At 48.2% G+C, this 20913-nt stretch overlaps 1 protein-coding gene across 2 annotated transcripts in view; it reads right to left on the bottom strand.

Annotated features, from left to right (window-relative positions):
* The window catches only part of MTARC2 (mitochondrial amidoxime reducing component 2), a 38117-nt gene that overhangs the window by 9809 nt on the left and 7395 nt on the right, over positions 1–20913 (bottom strand). Inside the window, exons 3-7 of one of the 2 annotated variants that reach the window (XM_030302653.1) lie at positions 17293–17455; positions 16182–16322; positions 2513–2574; positions 2354–2425; positions 462–592 (exon numbers count right to left, since the gene is read on the bottom strand). In XM_030302653.1, coding sequence (XP_030158513.1) covers positions 466–592; positions 2354–2425; positions 2513–2574; positions 16182–16322; positions 17293–17455 — 565 coding nt within the window. In that variant the 3' untranslated portion in view covers positions 462–465. The remainder of the gene's footprint in view (positions 1–461; positions 593–2353; positions 2426–2512; positions 2575–16181; positions 16323–17292; positions 17456–20913) is intronic. The other variant, XM_030302654.1, reaches the window with a different exon arrangement.

Genomic DNA, 20913 nt, shown 5'->3' with positions numbered 1-20913 from the left:
CTCTCCCTCTCTGTCTCAAAAATAAATTTAAAAAAAATTTTTAGTAAATTTTACAAAAAGTATTCAATGTTTTTCTCCAAGTTGATATTGAATAATGAAGCACTTCCCTTCCTTTCACTAACAGAGACAGAAAAAAAAATCAATACAGAAGTCTGGTGACCTGCTCACCTTTATTTCCTTATTCCTCAATGAACTGAGAACATCTACCTGTCTTCTGCTGGGGCTCCTGCGTCAGCATTTTATAAGCGAATGGGAAGTATGAGAGAAGCCCAGTTGGACTAAATCAGATTGCTGAGGGAAGAAAAAGAAAAGGCACTTTTCCAACTCCCAAGAGCAAGACCCAGACCGCTCATTCTGCTAAGAGTTAAAGCAGCAAAACAGAAAAACATGTCAACACTGGAGAACGTGGCCATGGCTTTGAGGCGCTGCGTTCCGGCAGCAAAGCCGGCCCTTCCCCATACCATGTCACGGTACCATCCGATACACGGGGTCACCAACGTTCAAGCTGCCGACTTTCTCCACTGAGTAATAGACCCCAAAAAGTGGGGACGACTTGTAGATCTGCTTCTCAGAAGGATCACACAGGCGGTAGCTGAAAGAAGCAAAAATTCACCGTCAGGCACAAAAGTGAAATAGGAATCTAAGTGCTCTCAACAGAATTCGGGTTTTTATCCTCAGGTGACCTATAAATAAACAGCAAGCCTTTTCTGCTCCTTGGACAGAGAAGTCTGGGGGCAATTAGTCAAACCGCACATAATCCTGGTTTTTCAAGAAGCATCCTCAGAGTCTAACCAATTTTTCCCTGGCTTCAGCTTGAGGCCAAAAAGAAAAAACTTATATGTGTAACTCAAAATAAGTAGTACATTCAAAAATAAATAAACGGGGTGGCTGGGTGGCTCAGTCGGTGAAGCGTCCGACTTCAGCTCAGGTCATGATCTCACAGTTCGTAGGTTCGAGCCCCACATTGGGCTCTGTGCTGACAGCTTGGAGCCTGGAGCCTGCTTCCAATTCTGCGTCTCCCTCTCTCTCTCTGCCCCTTCCCCACTCACTCTCTTTCTCTCTCAAAAACAAATAAACATTAAAAAAATTTTTAATAAAAAAAAAATGGCATGGGGCTTGACTATTGGCAAAGTTTTTTTTTTTAAAGCCCTATCTAAAGAAAACTAACTGAATCTCAAAAATCAAAAAACAACTGTATATTTGAATAATAGACCCCAAAGAGTGGGAGTCTATCATTACCCTCTTCTTCTAACTTAAACCCATTGAAAACAAATAATAAAACAGACCAAAGGGAAACAAAATAGACTACACCTCCCCAAAAACTGTTAACTTAGTTTTAAAAACACGTTCTGCATTTATAACTAAAGTCAACCCAAATTCCTTAAATATCAAAACACCCTGCCATAAGAGAAGTTCCTCAATAAACAAACTGACAACTCATTGTGTTCCAGTATTTCTAATATTTCATTATACAATTTCAATTAGTCTCACATTCCTTGATGTTGAGTCTAATAAACAAAAATAATTACAGTATTTGAGGTCTTAATTTAGAAATACATATTGAATGTTATTAAAAATTGATGTGAGAGGGGCACCCGGATGGCTCAGTCGGTTAAGCGTCTGACTCTGGTTTCTGCTCAGGTCATGATCTCACGGTTTTGTGAGTTCAAACCCCACGTCAGGCTCTGTGCCGGCAGCTTGGAACCTGCTTGGCATTCTCTCTCTCCCTCTCTCTTTACCCCTCCCCTGCTGGCTTTCTCTCTCTCAAAATAAATATATAAACTTGATAGCGGCTCAGGTCATGATCTCACGGTTTGTGAGATTGAGCCCCGAATCGGGCTGTGTCCTGACAGTGCGGAGCCTGCTTGGGATTCTCTCTCCCCCTCTCTCTTCCTGCCCTTCCCCTGCTTGTGCGCTCTATCAAAATAAATAAATAAACTTAAAAAAAAATTGCAAAAAGTACTAGAAGATTAGTCCATAAAAAAAGAGGAGGCACAGGGCGCCTGGGTGGCTCGGTCGGTTAAGCGTCTCAGGTCATGATCTCACGGTCTGTGAGTTCGAGCCCCGTGTCGGGCTCTGTGCTAACAGCTCAGAGCCTGGAGCCTGTTTCAGATTCTGTGTCTCCCTCTCTCTCTGCCCCTCCCCTGTTCACGCTCTGTCTCTCTCTGTCTCAAAAATAAATAAACGTTAAAAAAAAAAATTTAAAAAAAAAAAAAAGAGAAGGCAACTTCCACTAACAGACACATACCAACCAGAAGGTGGAGTGAAAGGTGCTCACACAGGGCACCTACACCCACAGGTAATTCTAGGATGGGGATAATATTAAAAGTACATTGGACACATTGCTGTTTACCTCTTCAGGGTTTCCAGTGGCTCCTTCCTGTCTATCACTCCGGTATCTGGGTCTACAGTGGTCAAAATGCACCTGTCATTCAAAAACCAAGAGCTAGGTAGAGCCACAAGCCAATGAACGTGCCACACCCCGGAGGTTGACTCTCAAGAGAACGCTTACCTGGGGCAAGCCAAAACCTTTTTCATCTCTACGTTGCCAATGAGGAGCTCATCCCAGGTATCCTAAGAGGAAAGGATAGGTCATCTTGTGATTTCATTAGTCTTCAAAGCAGTTTATTCTTTGGCTGCTACCAACTATGAAACAAGAAGAAGGCAGCGAGCAAGACACCAAGAAACATGTCCCAAAGGGACAAAAGGGAACACAGCACATCGGTGAGTCCAGGATCCAGCTCCTCACTCCCGGTCTCAGAAACCGGACTCTATCAGTACGGCAAGAACAGACCTTATTTGGGGGACAGTTGGCCATGAGATTCATAAGTGAACTAGAAGGGCAACTTATATAATGAGAAATGTATAACTTGCAAGACAATCCCACTTTGTCCTTAATAGCTAAGCTACAGTGGAAGCCAAGTTAAAATCTGATGGTTCTTTGGGGGCACCTGGGTGGCTCAGTTGGTTAAGTATCCGACTTCGGCTCAGGCCATGATCTCACGGTTTGTGAGTTCGAGCCCACATCGGGCTCTGTGCTGACAGCTCAGAGCTTGGAGCCCGTTTCGGATTCTGTGTCTCCCTCTCTCTCTGCCCCTCCCCTCTCTGCCCCTCCGCCTCTCTCTCTCTCTCTCTCTCAAAAATAAATAAACATTAAACATTTAAAAAAATCTGATGGTTCTTTGACAAGTGGGACATCACCCAGGGGAAGTCAGTTATGCGATTCACACATTCAACACTTCCACATCCACGGAGAGGCAGCCTGCCCTGGGGGCGGGGAGTGTGGGCAGAGTCCACAGTCACGGGCCCTGCCTTGCTTTCCCGCCCTTGAACAGTGGGTAGTGCCGACACCTGCCTCAGGGCTTTAGTAAATCCTCACAACTTTAAAGAAGGAACTATTATGATCCCCATTTTGCACAAAGAAACACAGACCTGCAGAGATTGCAAAATGTTCTCTAGGTTTGAAAACTTCAGATTCTGAGGGCAGGGCTTCTAACCACCCAGCCTGTGAATCAATCTCTGTCTCTATTCATCCGTCTACACATACACATATGTACATGTATATACACACAGATGGATATCATACAGATGACATTATATATACATAGGTATATATACTCATACACACACACACACACACACACACACAGCACACACGTATAACGAGGGCATGTTATAGGACTCTCTTGCTAACAGGGAGCCATCTGTTATTGCATCACATGCGATAAGAATGTCCCTTGAGAACTTGTTTCCTGCTCTCAACCCAAGTGAGGTTTGGAAGCCATAGGTCCAAGGGATTTGGTGAGAAGTCAGTCTCCAGATAAGGAAATGAGGCATCATTTCGTCTCATCTGGTCCTTTACTCCCCCTCAGGGGACATGAGAGTTTCTGCTGGAGGCAGGGCAGAGCAGTGGGGAGGGACTAACACGTAATGTTTCCTCTTCCACCCCGATAACCAGGTTCCAGTCATGCTCTGGCGCTCTTGCAGGGGTGCATTAACCGCCCAGGCCTAGCGGGGTGACTTAGCAAACACAGGAAAGGCACTCCAGTACCTAATGGGGTCTTTCCACCTCACAAATCTCCTACAGGATACGAGCACAGCTGACGTAAAGCGGTCTCTGTGGATGCCCTGGGTTCCCACCCACCATTTATGAAAGCAGTGCTGTGAGGAAATAGAGTCTGTGTTCCCGGGGCGCCTGGGTGGCTCAGTAGGTTAAGCGGCCGACTTCGGCTCAGGTCATGATCTCGCGGTCCGTGAGTTCGAGCCCCGCGTCGGGCTCTGTGCTGACAGCTCAGAGCCTGGAGCCTGTTTCAGATTCTGTGTCTCCCTCTCTCTGACCCTCCCCTGTTCATGCTGTCTCTCCCTGTCTCAAAAATAAATAAAATGTTAAAAAAAATTTTTAAAAATAAAGTCTGTGTTCCAAACCAGCAGTCGACGGATGAACTACACAGCCCTCGTAAAAGGCAAGGATCACCAGGTAACAAACAGAATCTCTGTACCCTATTATGCGCCCTATGCGAACAGCAAAACTGCAAGACAATCAGAACAGGTGGCTCACCTGGCAGAATGTGACCCCCACCCCCCCCTTACCTCCCCCACTCCCCCCACCTTCCACCACCATCCCCCACCAGGAGCGTGACCAGTAATATGGCCTCTGCACAGGTAAGTGACGGGCGCAGTGCTACCCTGGCCTGGGGGCAGCCCAAAAGGGTGGATTTGGCCACACTTGGCCACACGAGGGTGCTGTGGCCCAAAGAATGTGAGCCCATGGGTTCCCAGCGGGTTGCTCGCCCTCAAGTACCTCCCTTCCAATGCCTTCGTACAAGGGATGGTGAATTTCATATTTTAAGCCACAGATCTGTGGAAACTCTACCTCATGACTATGATATGAGGCAGGAAAGTCTGAAAGTTCAGCTGGGGTTCCTAGCTTAATAAAACAGATTCAATCTTGCTCTTTCACTCTTAGAGAACTGCAGGACCCAGTTTAGAATAACATATTGTCTGCATTCACAGAAGTTGTCTGAGGCTCCCCAGTTCTAATCACCTATGAAAATATTAATGACTTTATATAATAACATCACTCTCATCCTAATCTGATCATGGCTGGCATTTTGGGTGCAAAGGGTTACTTACAGTAAAAAAACAGTAAGCAAGTTTAAATGTAATTAGTAACTCACTTCTTAGATGAAAATAATAAGACCCCCTTATTAAAATTAGTGTGAATTGAGAATGCATAAAATTAGGGGTGCCTGGGTGGCTCAGTCGGTTAAGCGTGCAACTTTGTCTCGGGTTATGATCTAATGGTTTGTGAGTTTGAGCCCTGTGTCAGGCTTTGTGCTGAAAGGTCAGAGCCTAGAGCCTGGAGCCTGCTTAGGATTCTGTGTGTGTGTGTGTCTCTCTCTGCCCCTCCCCCCCTCACAGCCTTTCTTCTCTCTCTCTCTCTCAAAAATAAATAAGCATTAAAAACAAAACAAAAAATAAATAAATACATAAATACATAAATAAATAAATACATAAATAAAATAAATAAGCATTGGAGCACCTGGGTGGCTCAGTCGGTTAAGCATCTGACTTCAGCTCAGGTCATGACCTCATCATGGTCTGTGAGTTCGAGCCCTGCAACAGACTCAGTGCTGACAGCTCAGAGCCCGGAGCCTGTTTCAGATTCTGTGTCTCTCTCTCTCTGCCCCTCCCCTGCTCATGCTCTGTCTCTATCTCAAAAATAAATAAAAACATTAAAAAAATTTTTTAATAAATAAGCATTAAAAAAATTTTTTTAAAAAGAAACCCTGTGGCATTCTTCCTACACACACACACACACACACACACACACACATACCACGCACGGAGTGTCCCTTTCTCTGGGCTCCCTCGAGTGTGGTTACACATCTCAGCCCTTATCTGTACCTCAACCATCCAGCTACTGAGCCCTTGATCCTGCTTCGTCCTGAGACCCCTACAGTCAGACACAGTAACTTCATTTCTGTAATTTCAGCATCTATCTCAGAGACGAGCACCCAGTAAACTCTCGATAAACGTGTTGCAAGCATGAGTGTTCCAGAATCTAGGCCAATGTGTAAACTTGCAGGGAACAAGTTTCCTTAGCTGAAGTAAAACTCCACCTCACAGCCAAACTTCCTTCACCGACTAACACAAGATGCCATACACTAGGAATTAGCAATTTACATGAGATGCAACTTTTCACTTTGCAGATTTAGTAAGGATTACAGGCATTGATGCTGGCAGGGGCATAAGAAAAAAGGCGCTCTTCTGCTCAGCTTGTGGGAACATAAATTGGTATGATCAGTATGCTTCTGCAAAGCAATTTGGCAATATATACGGAAAGCCTTGAAAGTTCTGACTTAAGGGCGCCCGGGTGGCTCAGTCAGTTAGTTAGTTAAGTGTCCAACTTCAACTGAGGTCATGATCTCATGGTTCGTGAGTTCCAACCCCTTGCCGGGCTCTGTGCTGACAGCTCGGAGCCCGGAGCCTGCTTCGGATTCTGTGTCTCCCTCTGTCTGTTCCTCCCCTACTTGCTCTCTCTCAAAAATAAACATTAAACGGTATTTTTAACAAATAAATAATAAAATTCTGACTCAGCCTTTCTTAAGAATCAGTTGAGAAATGTAGACAAAGACTGTTTTACAAAGCTGCTTATTAATTATGTAAGGGGAAATGGAAAACCACCTACAGGCTCAATCACAAAGAAATGGCTAAGTGAGTCATTGCAGAGTTCAAAGATACACTAATACAGAACCACAGAGGAAGTGGTTCGTTTTTTTTTTTTTTAACTTTTTTTAATGTTTATTTATTTTTGAGAGAGAGAGAGAGAGAGAGAGAGAGAGAGACAGAGCGCGAGCAGGGGAGGGGCAGAGAGAGAGGGAGACACAGGATCCGAAGCAGGCTCCAGGCTCTGAGCTGTCAGCACAGAGCCCGATGCAGGGCCCGAACCCACAAACTGTGAGATCATGACCTGGGCTTACGTCAGACACTTAATCGACTGAGCCACCCAGGCGTCCCCAGAGTAAGCCACACTTAAGAAATTACCTTTGTGCCAAAAAAAAAAAAAAAAAAAATTAACTTTATCTGAAAAAGATTCTTGAATTGAATCATTGAAAAGCTTTCCCCATCTCTGCAGCCCGGGTTCCAGATTCTCTCCGGGCTTTCTCGTGTATGCTGCAGAACACTGGGTGGAGAAGCAGTGCGTTTTATCCTGAAAGCGTAAGTCTCCTCCTGTTACACGCTGGCTGGTGTATGTTCCTACAGAATCAAAGGAGACACACTCCTGTAAACCTCCATGCATAATAAATGTGCCAGGAGGAATTTGTTGTTTGGGGAAATCCAGGCAGAAGGGCGGGACGGAAGCCTCAGCCTTTCTGCCAAGCTAGCTTCCATTCCCTGGAGGCCGCCGAACGGAAGCAACGGAAGCCACAAGCTACGAGAGTGGAGAGGGGAGACCCTGAATCCTGGCTGTTGTGCATCTCTGAGGTGCACGCACTGGGTTGGATACTCTTCGGGGCTGATGCGGCTGAACCTGTCCCAGGCTCCTCTCAGGGAGGTGAGAACCACGAGGCTTCCAGTGCCTCGTGGACGTGAGAGACCCCAGTCTCCCCTCAGGCTCAGCTCCAGACGGATGCTAAGGGGCCCCACACCCACCAACAGCAGAGTCGGGGAGAAGCAGCCACCGGTTCCATTCCCAAAGGCAGCAGCCTGGGGGCTTTGAACTGCTCTTCAGCACCCACGGCCCACACTGAGACTCACAATCCTCCAGCAGACGAGAGAGGGGGATGAGTGGGGAGCGGGGGAGTCCCCCAGATGACTCCTACCTCCACTATTCTTCCATCATCACTACCTCACCATCTGTATTTGTGGGCTATTCTCTAGGGTAGCTTTTAAAGCAAATGGCCACTCTTCGAGGATACAGAGAAAAAGGAACCCCCGTGCACTGTTGGAGGGAACGCAAATTGGTGCAGACACTGTGGAAAGCAGTGTGGAAGTTCCTTAAAAAATTAAAACTAGAAAGGGTGCCTGGGTGGTTCAGTCGGTTGAGCGTCCAACTTCGGCTAGGGTCAAGATCTCGAGGTTCGTGGGTTCGAGCCCCGCGTCGGGCTCTGTGCTGACAGCTCGGAGCCTGGAGCCTGCTTTGGATTCTGTGTCTCCCTCTCTCTCTGCCCCTTCCCCGCTCATGCTCTGTCTCTCTCTCTCTCAAAAATAAACACACGTTAGGGGCACCTGGGTGGCGCAGTCGGTTAAGCGTCCGACTTCAGCCAGGTCACGATCTCGCGGTCCATGAGTTCGAGCCCCGCGTCAGGCTCTGGGCTGATGGCTCAGAGCCTGGAGCCTGTTTCTGATTCTGTGTCTCCCTCTCTCTCTGCCCCTCCCCCGTTCATGCTCTGTCTCTCTCTGTCCCAAAAATAAATAAACGTTGAAAAAAAAATTGTTAAAAAAATAAACACACGTTAAAAAAAAAAAAACTCTTAATAAAATCAGAAAAGAGTGCTCAGAGAGGAGTAAGGTCAAGCTCACAGAGTGGCCCCCCTGGTCTGCACATCCACTTGCAGCTCCTGTAATTACCTTGCTCCCAGGAAGACCCCAGGCCAGGGGCTCTGCAGCCTGGCTGCTCGCTGCAATCATCAGGGTGGCCTTAAAGGCTCCTCTGCCCAGGCCGCCCCAGGGACCCAGCATCAGGCCTGTGTAAACCCCTCCAATGTGATGTGTAGCCAGTTTGGAAACAGCTGCCCAGGAAGACCTCAACACATTCCTTCTTAGCCAACATCCGCTCATCTTCCGGGCCATGGGCTTCCCAGGGGGTGTTTCATTTGCCCGGTGGGTGCAGGGGAGGACGAAGCAGCGTGGGGCCATGCGGAATCCCACAGAGGTATTCTTATTTCGTGGCGATCAGAAAGGAGCTGAAGCCCTAGGATTTGGCTTTCCATTCTTCAGCTCCCCCTTTTCCGGACCCTAAACGTCTCTAGAGTAAACGCCTCAAGTTACTGAGATGTAAACAAAAAGGCAAATGCATAAGGAGCTCTCCTTAAGTAAAGGTACCGACTCCACTAGCAAATCCTTTAGAAACGTGGGTTACTCTGCCCCCTACCCAGGAGTCCTGTCTCCCTTTTCATCATTTTGGCTTTTGTAAATAAGGACAGGCTTGTGCAAGGGCCTTGCTTGAGGCTCCTAACAAAATGGGCAGGTCAGGAAAGCAGCCCAGACGAGGGCATGGGTCCCCTCACTTGAAAGGCAAGCAGGAATCGCCTAAGGGGGGCTGAGTGTGGCCCCTGAATCCGCACCCACATTCCTCAGGCCTCGTCTTGGTGCTTTTCATTCATTCAGAAAGAAAAATGACTGTTTGGGGCTTTCAGCTTGCTTCTAGCAAAGTCCATGAACATGAGATTTGGGCTTAACTTCTTTCTGCCAAAGAACATTATGCCACAGCACAAATCGTCACCGGCCACAGGTCAGTTAGGCGACGTGAGGCAAGTAACTCAACTTCTCCGAGTCTCAGCTTCCACAGCTCCATAAGAGAGGTGAAGGGGCACCTGGTAGCTCAGTCAGTTAAGCGGCCGACTTCGGCTCAGGTCATGATCTCACGGTCCGTGAGTTTGAGCCCCACGTCGGGCTCTGTGCTGACAGCTCAGAGCCTGGAGCCTGTTTCAGATTCTGTGTCTCCCTCTCTCTCTGACCCTCCCCCGTTCATGCTCTGTCTCTCTCTGTCTCAAAAATAAATAAAAGTTAAAAGTTTAAAAAAAAAAAAAAAAAAGAGAGGTGAAAACACTACCTTCTTTGATGACTACCGAACATTTTTCACCCTGAACCAACGTGAAACATGACATCTCATAACTGCCGAAACTCGGAAGGAACCAAGATATCCTTCAGTAGGTGAATGGATACGTCACACTGCGGTACGTTCCGACAACAGAAAATTATTCAGCGCTAAAAAGAAATGAGCTATTAAACCATGAAAAGACACGGAGGAATCTTAAATGCGTATTACCAAACGAAACAAGCCAATATGAGAAATCTACATACTGTAGGATTCCAAACATGGGACATTGGAGAAAAGGCAAACTGCAGAGACTATAAAAAGCTCAGTGGTTGCCAGAGGTGTGGGGGTGGGGCGGGGAGAAGGTGAACAGGCAGAACACAAAGGATTTTTAGGGCAGTGAAAACACTTGCAAGTTTTACAGTGTTGGGGGTGTCATTATACATTTGTCCCGACCCGCAGGATGTACCACAGCAAAAGAGAACCTTCAGGTGAACTGTGGACTTTGTGTGACCATGATGTGTCAGTGTAGGTCCATCCTTAGTAAAAAAAAATGTATCATTCTGGTGAGCAACTTTGCTAATGAAGGAGGCTGTGCATATGTGGGGGCAGGGAGTCTATGGGAAATCTTCACAATTTCCTCTCCATTTTACTGTTAACCTATAACTGCTCTAAAAAAAAAGTCTTGGGGTGCCTGGGTGGCTCAGTTGGTAAAGCGTCCAACTCTTGATTTCGGCTCAGACTGTGATCTCCCGGTTCGTGAGTTCCAGCCCCACGTCGGGGCAGTACTGTGGGGCCTGCTCGGGATTCTCTGTCTCCCTCTCTCTCTCTGCCCCTCCCCCACTAGTGCATGTGTGTGCTCTCTCTCCTTTAAAATAAATAAATATTTAAGAAATAAAAATAGGGGCGCCTGGGTGGCTCAGTTGGTTGGGTGTCCGACTTCGGCTCAGGTCATGATCTCACCATTCGTGAGTTCGAGCCCCAAGCTGGGCTCTGTGCTGACGGCTCAGAGCCTGGAAGCTGCTTGGGATTCTCTTTCTCTCTTTCTCTCTTTCTCTCTCTCTCTCTCTCTCTCAAAATAAATAAACTTGAAACAAACAAAAAAACCAGATACCACATGTGAACCTCTGGCATAGTGCCTGTGACTTAATTAATACACATGTGAGGATTTTGAGTGTTGTGGTTACTGTTGTTTTGTTCCTGTTTTATATGGTGTTCTTATCATTGCTACTTCAGGAATCCCGGAAGCCAGGCAGAGGACGTTCTTATTCCAGGATGGAGACTTCTAATCTAAGCCCCCAGATAAAATCCCAACTCGTCCCAAATCAGATTTGGGGGAATGAAAATGTGGGGGATGATGGTTTGCAAAAACTTTATTTTTCAGCAGCTGCAAAGGAGAGCGTACTGAGAGCCCCCAGTCCACACAGCCAGGGAGTGATGAGGGTCAGGACCCAACCACAGCCGCCTGGCTTCAAGACCTACCACCTCTCTGGAAGCTTCTGGAAGAACAGAAGTGACAGACTGACAGTGACAGGGAACACACCAAATCTCTGGCAGGCTCTCCCCAGTTCTTCCATACTGCGGAGTGAGAAAGGATATGAACAACATATTCTGGGGAAAAAAGAAAAAAAAGCCAAGTCCTGTTCACCAGAATAGTGAGCAAAGTTCGGGAAACACTGACCCCTGCAATGGCCAACCACACAGATAAGAAGCATTAGTCAACTGTCCTCTTTTTAAATTCCACTGCTCTGCCTTCCCAGAACCCTCACGCACTGCACTGGCCGAAGAGACACCACCTTTGAAAATGTGCTTACTATTCGGGAGATACGTAGAAAAAAGTACAAAGTACTTTTCGGGTCACAAAGAGTAAATGTTGCACAATGCATTCTACTATTGCTCTGGATTTTTGCGATAAATAATGGCCTGACTTCTTGCACCATGCTTAGATTTGCTATTTTTTTATTATTAGTTGCTCTATTAAATATTTATGAATATTATCATTAATATTTCATACGGTCCCACTAATTGAAAGGTTATGGTTGTATAACTGCACCGGGTAGACAGGTTAATGCATCAGGCCCTTAATTATTGGGCTTCTTAATTTCAGGCAGAATAAACTGGCAACATTAGCATCATTTTATACCAAGGGTTTTTTAAAATGTGTACCATCAGAGGACTTTTCTAGAAAAAGAAGAGTATTCTGCCTGGGGTGCCTGGGTGGCTCACTCGGTTAAGCGTCCAACTCCGGCTCAGGTCATGATCTCGTGGTCTGTGGGTTCGAGCCCTGCGTCACAGGCTCTGCGCTGACAGCTCAGAGCCTGGAGCCTGCTTCAGATTCTGTGTCTCCCTCTCTCTGCACCTCCCCTGCTTGCACTGTGTCTCTCTTTCAAATATAAATAAACATTTGAAAATAAAGAAAAAAAGAGTATTCTGCCTTAGGTATTATGTCAGAAAGCCCATCACCATGCAGGAATAAAACAGAGAACACAAGGTCACTTAACATTTTTTTTAATTAAAAAAAATAAAGCTCCACCTACTCAAATTGCCTAGGAGGATGAGATTAGGCTCATCCTAATGAGCTCATTAGCCTTAGGTTCACTTTGACAAGTTATAGGAGAACAAAAATTCTTAGCAAATTCCAGGAAAGCAAAAATCTTTAGCCAGGAATCTGGCCATAGGGCATCTTTTTGGGGCGCCTGGGTGGCTCAGTCGACTAAGCATCCAGCTCTCGGTTTCTGCTCAGGCCATGATCTCACGGTTCATTAGTTCGAGCCCTGAGCCACACGTTGGGCTCAGTGCTGACCGCGCAGAGCCTGCTTGGGATTTTCACTCTCTGTCTCAAAATAAATAAACTTAAAAAAAAAAGTATCTTTTCTTCTCATTCCCCTGGCTCAAAATCTTACTAAAATTAGTATCTTCAGGGGCACCTGGGTGGCTCAGCTGGTTAAGCGTCCGACTTCGGCTCAGGTCATGATCTCACAGCTCTTGAGTTCGAGCCCTGAGTCAGGCTCTGTGCTGACAGCTCGGAGCCTGGAGCCTGTTTCCAATTCTGTGTCTCCCTCTCTCTCTGTCCCTTCCCTGCTTGCACTCTGTCTCTGTCTCTCAAAAATTAATAAACATTAAAAAAAAATTTTTTTAATTCGTATCTTCAGTAGAGATAAATCAAGAAAAATTGTATTCCCTAAAATAAAATTCCTCAGAAAATGATGGAGCAATTATAGGATTCCTGTGACAGAATTTTTGCTTCATGTACTGATTTCTTTTTTGTTTTTTCTTTTTTTGAGAGAGAGAGAAAGCGCGGAGAAGGGGCAGAGAGGGGGACAGAGGATCCAAAGCAGGCTCCGCGCAGACAGCAGAGAGCCCGATGTGGGGCTCGCACTCCCGATCCGTAAGATCGTGTCTTACTTCGGACACTTTGACTGAGCCACCCGGGAGTCCCCACGGACTAATTTCTAATCCAATTCCCGGCCACTTGCGTTACCGCAGAGCATGCAGCGTCGAAGGGCTCCACCCTCGTGCACACTACTAGACCACGGGGGAGAAACAGGCAGGCTAGGCCCCTCTCTTGCACCAGACCCCTTCTAGGCCCTGTACCTAACGGCTATTTTCTTTTCTGAAGGAAGCCCCCCAGATTGTATCAACTCCAAGCCCCACAAAATCTGGATTTATTCCTGGGGAGAAAAATCGAGACTCTTCCCTCAAGGTGCCGACAGCCCAAGAGCATCAAGGTCCCCTCCTGTCCTGCCTCATCTGTAGCCGCAGGCATGAGACTCCCGAGGGCTGGGGCCTCCAGCACGGTCATGGGCCTTATCACGAATTTCACGCGGGCTCCAGGGAAGGCCCACTAATCTACAGCTTTTCAAAAAGACCCTCTGGCGATTAAGCACCGCACTGGTGTTCCAGTCTTGGGTCTCCCTGCCTTCCGGGCACATTCTAGAGAGCTGCCGGAGTAACAGCAGGCCTGGCACACGGCGCTCCCCTCAGTAACATCTGCTTGAGGGCTATAAATACGAACTGCTTCCTTGTTCAAAACCATCACCTGCTTTCAAGACCCACAATATAAAATGCAAAGCCCTTGGCCTGGCGGGCTCCGGCCAGCTCTGGGTCCGGCCTCCTCCCGCCACTTCTCTCTCGCCCCCAGAGTTCTGTGCTTCTGAAATGCTCCCGGGCACCCCTCAATGCCATGGCCTCGCGTGCTTTTAGGTCTTCAACTGGCTGCCTCTGATACCCACAACGACCCTCGCTCACCCTTGCAGGCACACAGAGCACAGCACACACAGCTATACACATACACAGCATGGCTTCGAGGTGGCTTGATCTGACCCACCCCCACACCCCCCTTCGACAGGCAGACTTAGGCAGTTCTACTTCTAAACATCCTAGGCACCGGCTAAGCATGTGCATTACAGTTCTTCTCACACCAAGCTGTCATTGCCTTGAGGCTCTTCTGCTCATATCAGGGAATTCTGAAGGGTAGGATCTGTATCTTTTCACCTCTGTATCCAGGGCTCCCAGCCACAGTGCCTGGCCCATTATAGATTATCAATTTGGGGGAAAAAAAAAAACATTTTGGGGACAGCTGGATGGCTCAGTTGGTTGAGCATCTGACTTTTTTTTTTAATGTCTATTTATTTATTTTTGAGAGAAAGGGAGAGCACAAGTGGGGGAGGGGCAGAGAGAGAAAGAGGGAGACACAGAATCTGAAGCAGGCTCCAGGCTCTGCGCTGTCAGCACAGAGCGTGACACGGGGCTCAAACCCATGAACCGTGAGATCATGACCTGAGCTGAAGTAGGATGCTTAACCAACAGATGCCCCGGGCATCTGACTCTTGACCTTGGCTCAGGTCATGGTCCCACAGTTCATGAGTTCAAGCCCCACATAGGGCTCTGTGCTATCTGCTCAGAGCCTGGAGCCTGCTTTGGATTCTGTCTGGGATTCTGCTTGGGATTCTGTCTCTCCTCCTCTCTCTGCCCATCACCTGCTTGTGCCCTCTCTCTCTCTCTCTCAAAAAATAAATAAACTTTAAAAGAAAAACATTTTAATGAATGTAAAGAGAAATTATAGGAAATAGATAACATATGACAGGATAACATCAACAAGTAGAAAACTTCTGTATATACTGCTATTTTTTAAATTACCAAACAATAAAGTGCCTACGTATGAAAGAATTTATACTACACTGGATGCAAAGATTTATTCTTTTTTTTTTTTTTTCTTTTTTCTAGAGAAAGAGCAAACACAAGCCAGGGAGAGAAGCAGAGGGAGACAGAGAATCTTAAGCAGGCTCCACGCTCAGCATGGAGCCCATAACCCTGGGATCATGACCTGAGCTGATATCAATGGATTGAACCACCCAAGGGCCCCTCAATACAAAGGTTTATTCTAAAGGACAACACTTATCAGCAAATAGGGGCACATTTTACTCACACAAAGGGAAATGTGGCCACCCGAGGGGGCAATGAATGGAGAGCCTCTCCCCTCAGAGTCAGCTATTTGGGATTTCTAAATTGGAACCACGACTCCTACACCTCAGAAACTGGAGTTACAAGTCTGAGGTGCTAATGCCAGAACCATCCATTACATGACCAACAAGTAGGTAATACCTCCCAGCTTCAATTTCCTTATAGAAAGGAGACAATAGTACAGACCTCACAGGGTTGTCGTTGGGATCAAATGAGTAAATGATATGAAGTAATACATTAGTTCGGTGCCTGGTACCCAGAAACACCCAATAAATGGATTTGTTGTCATTACTTCCAGGGTCCATAAAGCTTAGCCCACCCCCAATGTTTAACAGGACTGCCAACATTTCTTAGCACAGAGCAACACCCAGTTATGTATTTCCATACAGACTGCAGGACAGCTGGGCTCTGATGTGCTTGTCCCCTTAGGGCTACAAGGGGCTGTGTCTGGAGAGGGTGGAAATTTCTGCCATCAGCCATGCAGGAGAGCATGTGGGTCCTCTGGGAGAGAACTCAGGCCATGGCATACAATGTTTCCAGGGCCCTGTTCACAAGGCAGATCTCCTGTATCCTCTCGGCCTCCACTCTGGGGTCTGGGCCTTCCAGGAATCTCAAATCCTTGGGCACTCCTGGCTGTTCTCTTCATCTTCATTTCCTTTTAGTGATCTCTGAGCTATAATGATACAGCCTAGCCTCATTTCAGACTTAATGCAATGTGGAGATCTGATTGCTCACTTTGGGGCCCAGGCATGAAAGGGTGAGCAGCGCACCCCTGAGGCCAGCAAGGTGATGGTGGCAGCAATAGGGACACAACTCCACAAGGTTAAGGTAAGTCTCGGGGAAGAAGAGACCCCATGGAGGGTCTGAGTTGGCGCTGGGTAAAGGGAACAGCAGTTCCGTTAGCGTCTTGATCAGCACGTTAGAGCTTAATGCACAGAAGCTAGGAGCCTCTTACCTCCTCAAAGGCATCGCAGCCTGTCACCACAATGCTGGGTCTGAACTGGTCCATTTTCAGTTTCTTCTCCAGCCTGGTATTCAGATCCACCAGGGAGGCTTCCGAGAGGAGCATGATCGGGCTGCAGTCTGGGTAGGCCACCTGAGCCAAGAACATGGCACCATCAGGCCTCACTGGCCCGTGAAATGCCTCAGCCCAACAGAAAGCTAAGCAAAGTCTGGAAGTGGTGTGTACAGGGGGCACAATGCAGAGGGACAGTGGTGTTCAATGAGGGGAGAAGACCCCGTGGTCTTGGAAACAGCCAAAGTCAGTGCCAGGCCGGTTCCTGCCGCGGGGCCTCGCAGGGGCGCCCCTCACACACACACAAGGCAACAGCCAGGGCTCAGGGCAGCGTCACCTTCCAGGACTCCCCCTGCTCCTCACTCCAGCGCCCAGCAGTGACCCCCTTCCCACAGCACTGCTGTAAAACAGGCTGCCAATCCACCACACTGTCCCCATAATTTCTTCAGGTGGCACCCATTCACTCCACGTGCATTTATTAAGCACCTGCTCTGTACCGAGCACTGTTCTAGGTGGCGAAACAGCGGTGAACAAAGCATTCAAAAAGCTTGTAGTTCAGGGAGGAAGGGGAGGGCTGCCTAAGCGGCTAGCATTTTAAACCTTCTCTCACTGCAAAATCAAAGGCTGTGGTCTCTGGGCTACGGCTGGCCCAGAGGTGGCCTCCTTCAGAAGATACCCTTTCAGTGCCCGAAATAACCACACCACACTGATGGCCAAGGGAGCCCCGGGAGAAAGCCCGCTTCCGTAATTTTAGGAAACCTGGTTCAGTCCCAAACGAACCTCTCACTTCACCTTCCCAACCTGTTTTCTCCCGAGCCCCCACCTCCCTGGGGGTCACCCCTAGCTTCTCCCTCCACGGTACCTGCCGCAATCTATCCTCCACGCTCCACCTGGAGGCCCTTCCCTCTCCGTCCCCAACACCTGCCCAGAACGCACCCTCCGTCCTCCTCCCCTGGGCCATGACTACACTCTCCCAACTGGGATCCCAAGAAGGAAGCCCGACACAGAGGGGTGACTGGCAGAAGCCAAGGGCAGCTCTCTGTAAGCTCACCTGGTAATTCGGTACAAGGGTAGAGAAAATTTTCTTCGATGACCTTCCCTTCATGTGATCTTCAAACTGAACCAACCTGAAAGCTTCTGTTTTCAAGAAGCTGGTGAACCACTTAGCTGCCTGGTCGCCACAGTCCCTGCCCTTGATGTCCATCCCAAACAGCCTGGAAGGGTCACAAGAGAACACCAGAGTTATTCTCCTGCCTCAACACCCTGAGAGATTAGCGCTAAAGACAGAACAGCTTGGGGGCACCTGGGTGGCTCAGTCGGCTGAGCGTCCGACTTCGGCTCAGGTCACTATCTCGCGGTGCGTGAGTTCGAGCCCCGCGTCGGGCTCTGTGCCGACGGCTCGGAGCCTGGAGCCTGCTTCCGATTCTGTGTCTCCCTCTCTCTCTCTCTCTCTCTCTGCCCCTCCCCCGCTCGTGCTCGGTCTCAATCTCTCTCAAAAATACATAAACATTCAAAAAAAATTTGTAAAGACAGAGCAGCTGGACCGCACGTCTTCAGGCCAACGGCCAAAGCCGAACAGAAGCAGGAGGGGAATCTGCAGAATGTGCTCCAGGGAAGAGCTTCTCAAAGCCTAATATGCCTGCACATCTCTGGGATCGTGTGAAAATGCACACGCTGATCCAGAAGGTCTGACTGGAGCCTGAGCCTGTGCATGCCTGACAGGCTTCGGGGCGGCTAAGCTGCTGGTCCACGGACCACACTTTGAGGAGCACGGATGCAGGATGCTCTCAGAAGGGACTCTGGTGTGGCAGATGCAGCCTGAGCTTGGAGTCTGGCAGCACCTGAAACTCCACCGTGCTCTACTCTGTGATTTCACGCCAAGCACTCAACTCCCCTGATGCTGTGTTTCCGGTTGTAAACTGGAGATAATAATACAGTACTCACCCACAAGGCGGGCACAGATTCCATTAGATAACACAGTGCTTTTTCTGCTTGAGCACTACTAAAAAAAAATGTTTAAAAGCTACGCACCCCTCACAGAATTGCAAGTGGACATGTAAACTATTTTTATGGTAAGTTTAATCTGTTGTGGAAGGTATAAGTTCCATTGAGTTATAAATATTGACATTTAAAATAAAATTATTGCAGGGCTGCCTGAGTGGCTCAAACCGTTAAGCATCTGACTCTGGCTCAGGTCATGGTCTCGAGGTTCTTGGGTTCGAGTCCTGCATCAAGCTGTGCGCTGCTTGAGATTCTCTCTCTCTCTCAATCTCTCTCTCTCTCTCTCTCTCTCCCTCCCTCCCTCCCTCCCTCCCTCCCTCCCCACCCCTCCCCTACTTGTGCTGTTTCTCAAAATAAATACTTAAAAAGATAAAAATAAAATTATTATAAAGTGTATTATGTATACTAATATACAAATATATAAAATTATGCCCTGAAAGCATGCAATGGAATCCAAATGCCATGGTGGTTTGACACCCACTCCCATCCATTTTAAAAACATATGGTTAAGGTCTTCTTTAATAGTCCACATTTTTTTTTTTAGAGATAAGAGTGCCGAATCTTAACCACTAGACCGCCAGAGACAGTTTTAGAGAGAAAAAGAGTATACTCATGATTAGAGAAAAAGTGGCGGGGCAGGGAGTAGGGAGGGAGAGAGAGGGAGAGAATTTTAAGCAGGCTCCACACTCAGCACAGAGCCCAACATGGGGCTCGAACTCATGAACTGTGAGATCACAACCTGAGCCAAAATCAAGAGTCAGATGCTTAACTGACTGAGCCACCCAGGCACCCTACTTTTTGTTTTCAAATAGGCTTCAAGCCCAGCACAGAGCCCAACACGGGACCCAAACTCACGACCTGGAGATCAAAACCTGAGCTGAGATCAAGAGTCAGATGCTTGGAGTGCCTGGGTGGCTCAGTTGGTTGGGCATTTGACTTCAGCTCAGTCATGATCTCATGGTTTGTGGGTTTGAGCCCCACATCGGGCTCTGTGCTGACAGCTCAGAGCCTGGAACCTGCTTCAAATTCTGTGTCTCCCTCTCTCTCCGCAATCTCCCACCCAACTCGCACTCTGTCTCTATGAAAAGTAAATAAACGTTAAAAAAATATTTTTTTTTTAAAAAAAGCCCTGTGCTCTCCGATGTCCCCAGTCCCACTCTGACCCTTAGACTCACTTTCTTTTCAAATGGCCTCTCCAGCCCCCTGTCGAATCTCCATGCTGCTCTCAAGTTTCCTGGTCTTTTTTTTTTTTTTTCTCTCTCTCTAACCCCTCTTCAGGGAGCCATTGCTTGACCTCTGATTAATTCTAAATTCAGTCCCAAAGCCTTCTCAAGGTCCCCTCCTGGCCTTCAGCCTTGCCCCTAAAAGTCTCCTCAAACAACAAATTACTTGGAACAGACTCGACCCCACTGTTCATCAGTTCCCAGAGCACCTGCTCCTGGATCCAGCACATTCCTCAACCCCTCACAGCAACACCCGTGGATGAGCACACGCTTCTGCCCCCCAGCTTCCGTCCCCCAGGTGAGCCTACTGTGGGCACTTTGAAAAGTAGAAAGCAGCCGGTCGGTAAGAGAATACTAACAGCGAAACCTCTTTCTCATTCCCGAACGCTGCCCTTCCACTGGTCCCTTCTCCCCCATCCCTGCAGCAGGCGGTACCTACCCCTCAGCCATTCGAGGGGTAACCCCTCGGCTTCTCCTATTCTTCCAGAATGTTATGCAAAATCCACGCTCTTCCACATTTGACACAAAATGTTCCATCATCCTTTTTAATTTTTTTAATGTTTATTCATTTTTGAGAGAGAGAGAGACAGAGCACACACAGGAGGGGGGCAGAGAGAGAGGGAGACACAGAATCCGAAGCGGGCTCCAGGCTCCGAGCTGTCAGCACAGAGCCCGACGCGGGGCTGGAACCCACGGACCGCGAGATCATGACCTGAGCTGAAGCTGGACGCTTCACTGACTGAGCCACCCAGGCGCCCCGAAGGGTAGTTTTAAGCTCAGACACTTTGCTTGAAAAAGTATACAATCAGGGCACAGGGAGCACTCTGTGGCCGTCCTCTGAGCCTTGGGAACCCATGGACAACCTCAATTTCCACATGCTGAAAATGACAAGTGCCCCAGCCTCTAGGACTTCCGGGCAGCACCGGACAAGGCTCCCATGAGCCGTGGCATTTGACAGCCCTGCAGGGGTCCTACAGACTGGAAGGAAGCCCAGGGCTGGAGACTGTCTAGGAGGCCAGAGGTGGGAATCTCCCACATCTGACTGGTGCAACAGGTGCCTCAGTCTCAATCCCAGACCTGAGAGGCTGCAACATCACCTCGAGAAGCTCCTGCACCCGTCTCACCCAACCCTGAGATTCGGCTGGTATAGTCTCCACTCACCGCCTCGTCTGCCTGGCTGGGGGCGGGCTGCCACTGCTGAAGCGAAGCCCCTCCGACTTGAATAAACAGAGACAAACTCTAAAGACCGGCCCTGTGTCCGCCCCCCCCCCCCCCATATGTATCAATCACGCTTTCGTATTTCCTGTCTTTTTGATGCTTTGACATCCTGGGATCTTGCCGACGTGGAAGGAACTGTCCTTCCCGAGTCTGGTCAGTTCCTACGGGTAGTAAACGACCCACCTGCAAGGGTGCCTTTCGTGTGCATGACAATCCATCCAGAGCCCCCA

The sequence above is a fragment of the Lynx canadensis genome, chromosome F1 (genome assembly GCF_007474595.2).
Source record: "Lynx canadensis isolate LIC74 chromosome F1, mLynCan4.pri.v2, whole genome shotgun sequence".
In the NCBI taxonomy this organism is placed as follows: Eukaryota; Metazoa; Chordata; class Mammalia; order Carnivora; family Felidae; genus Lynx; species Lynx canadensis.
Note: the sequence above shows the minus strand (reverse complement) of the source record. Positions and strands in the feature narration are given on the sequence as shown.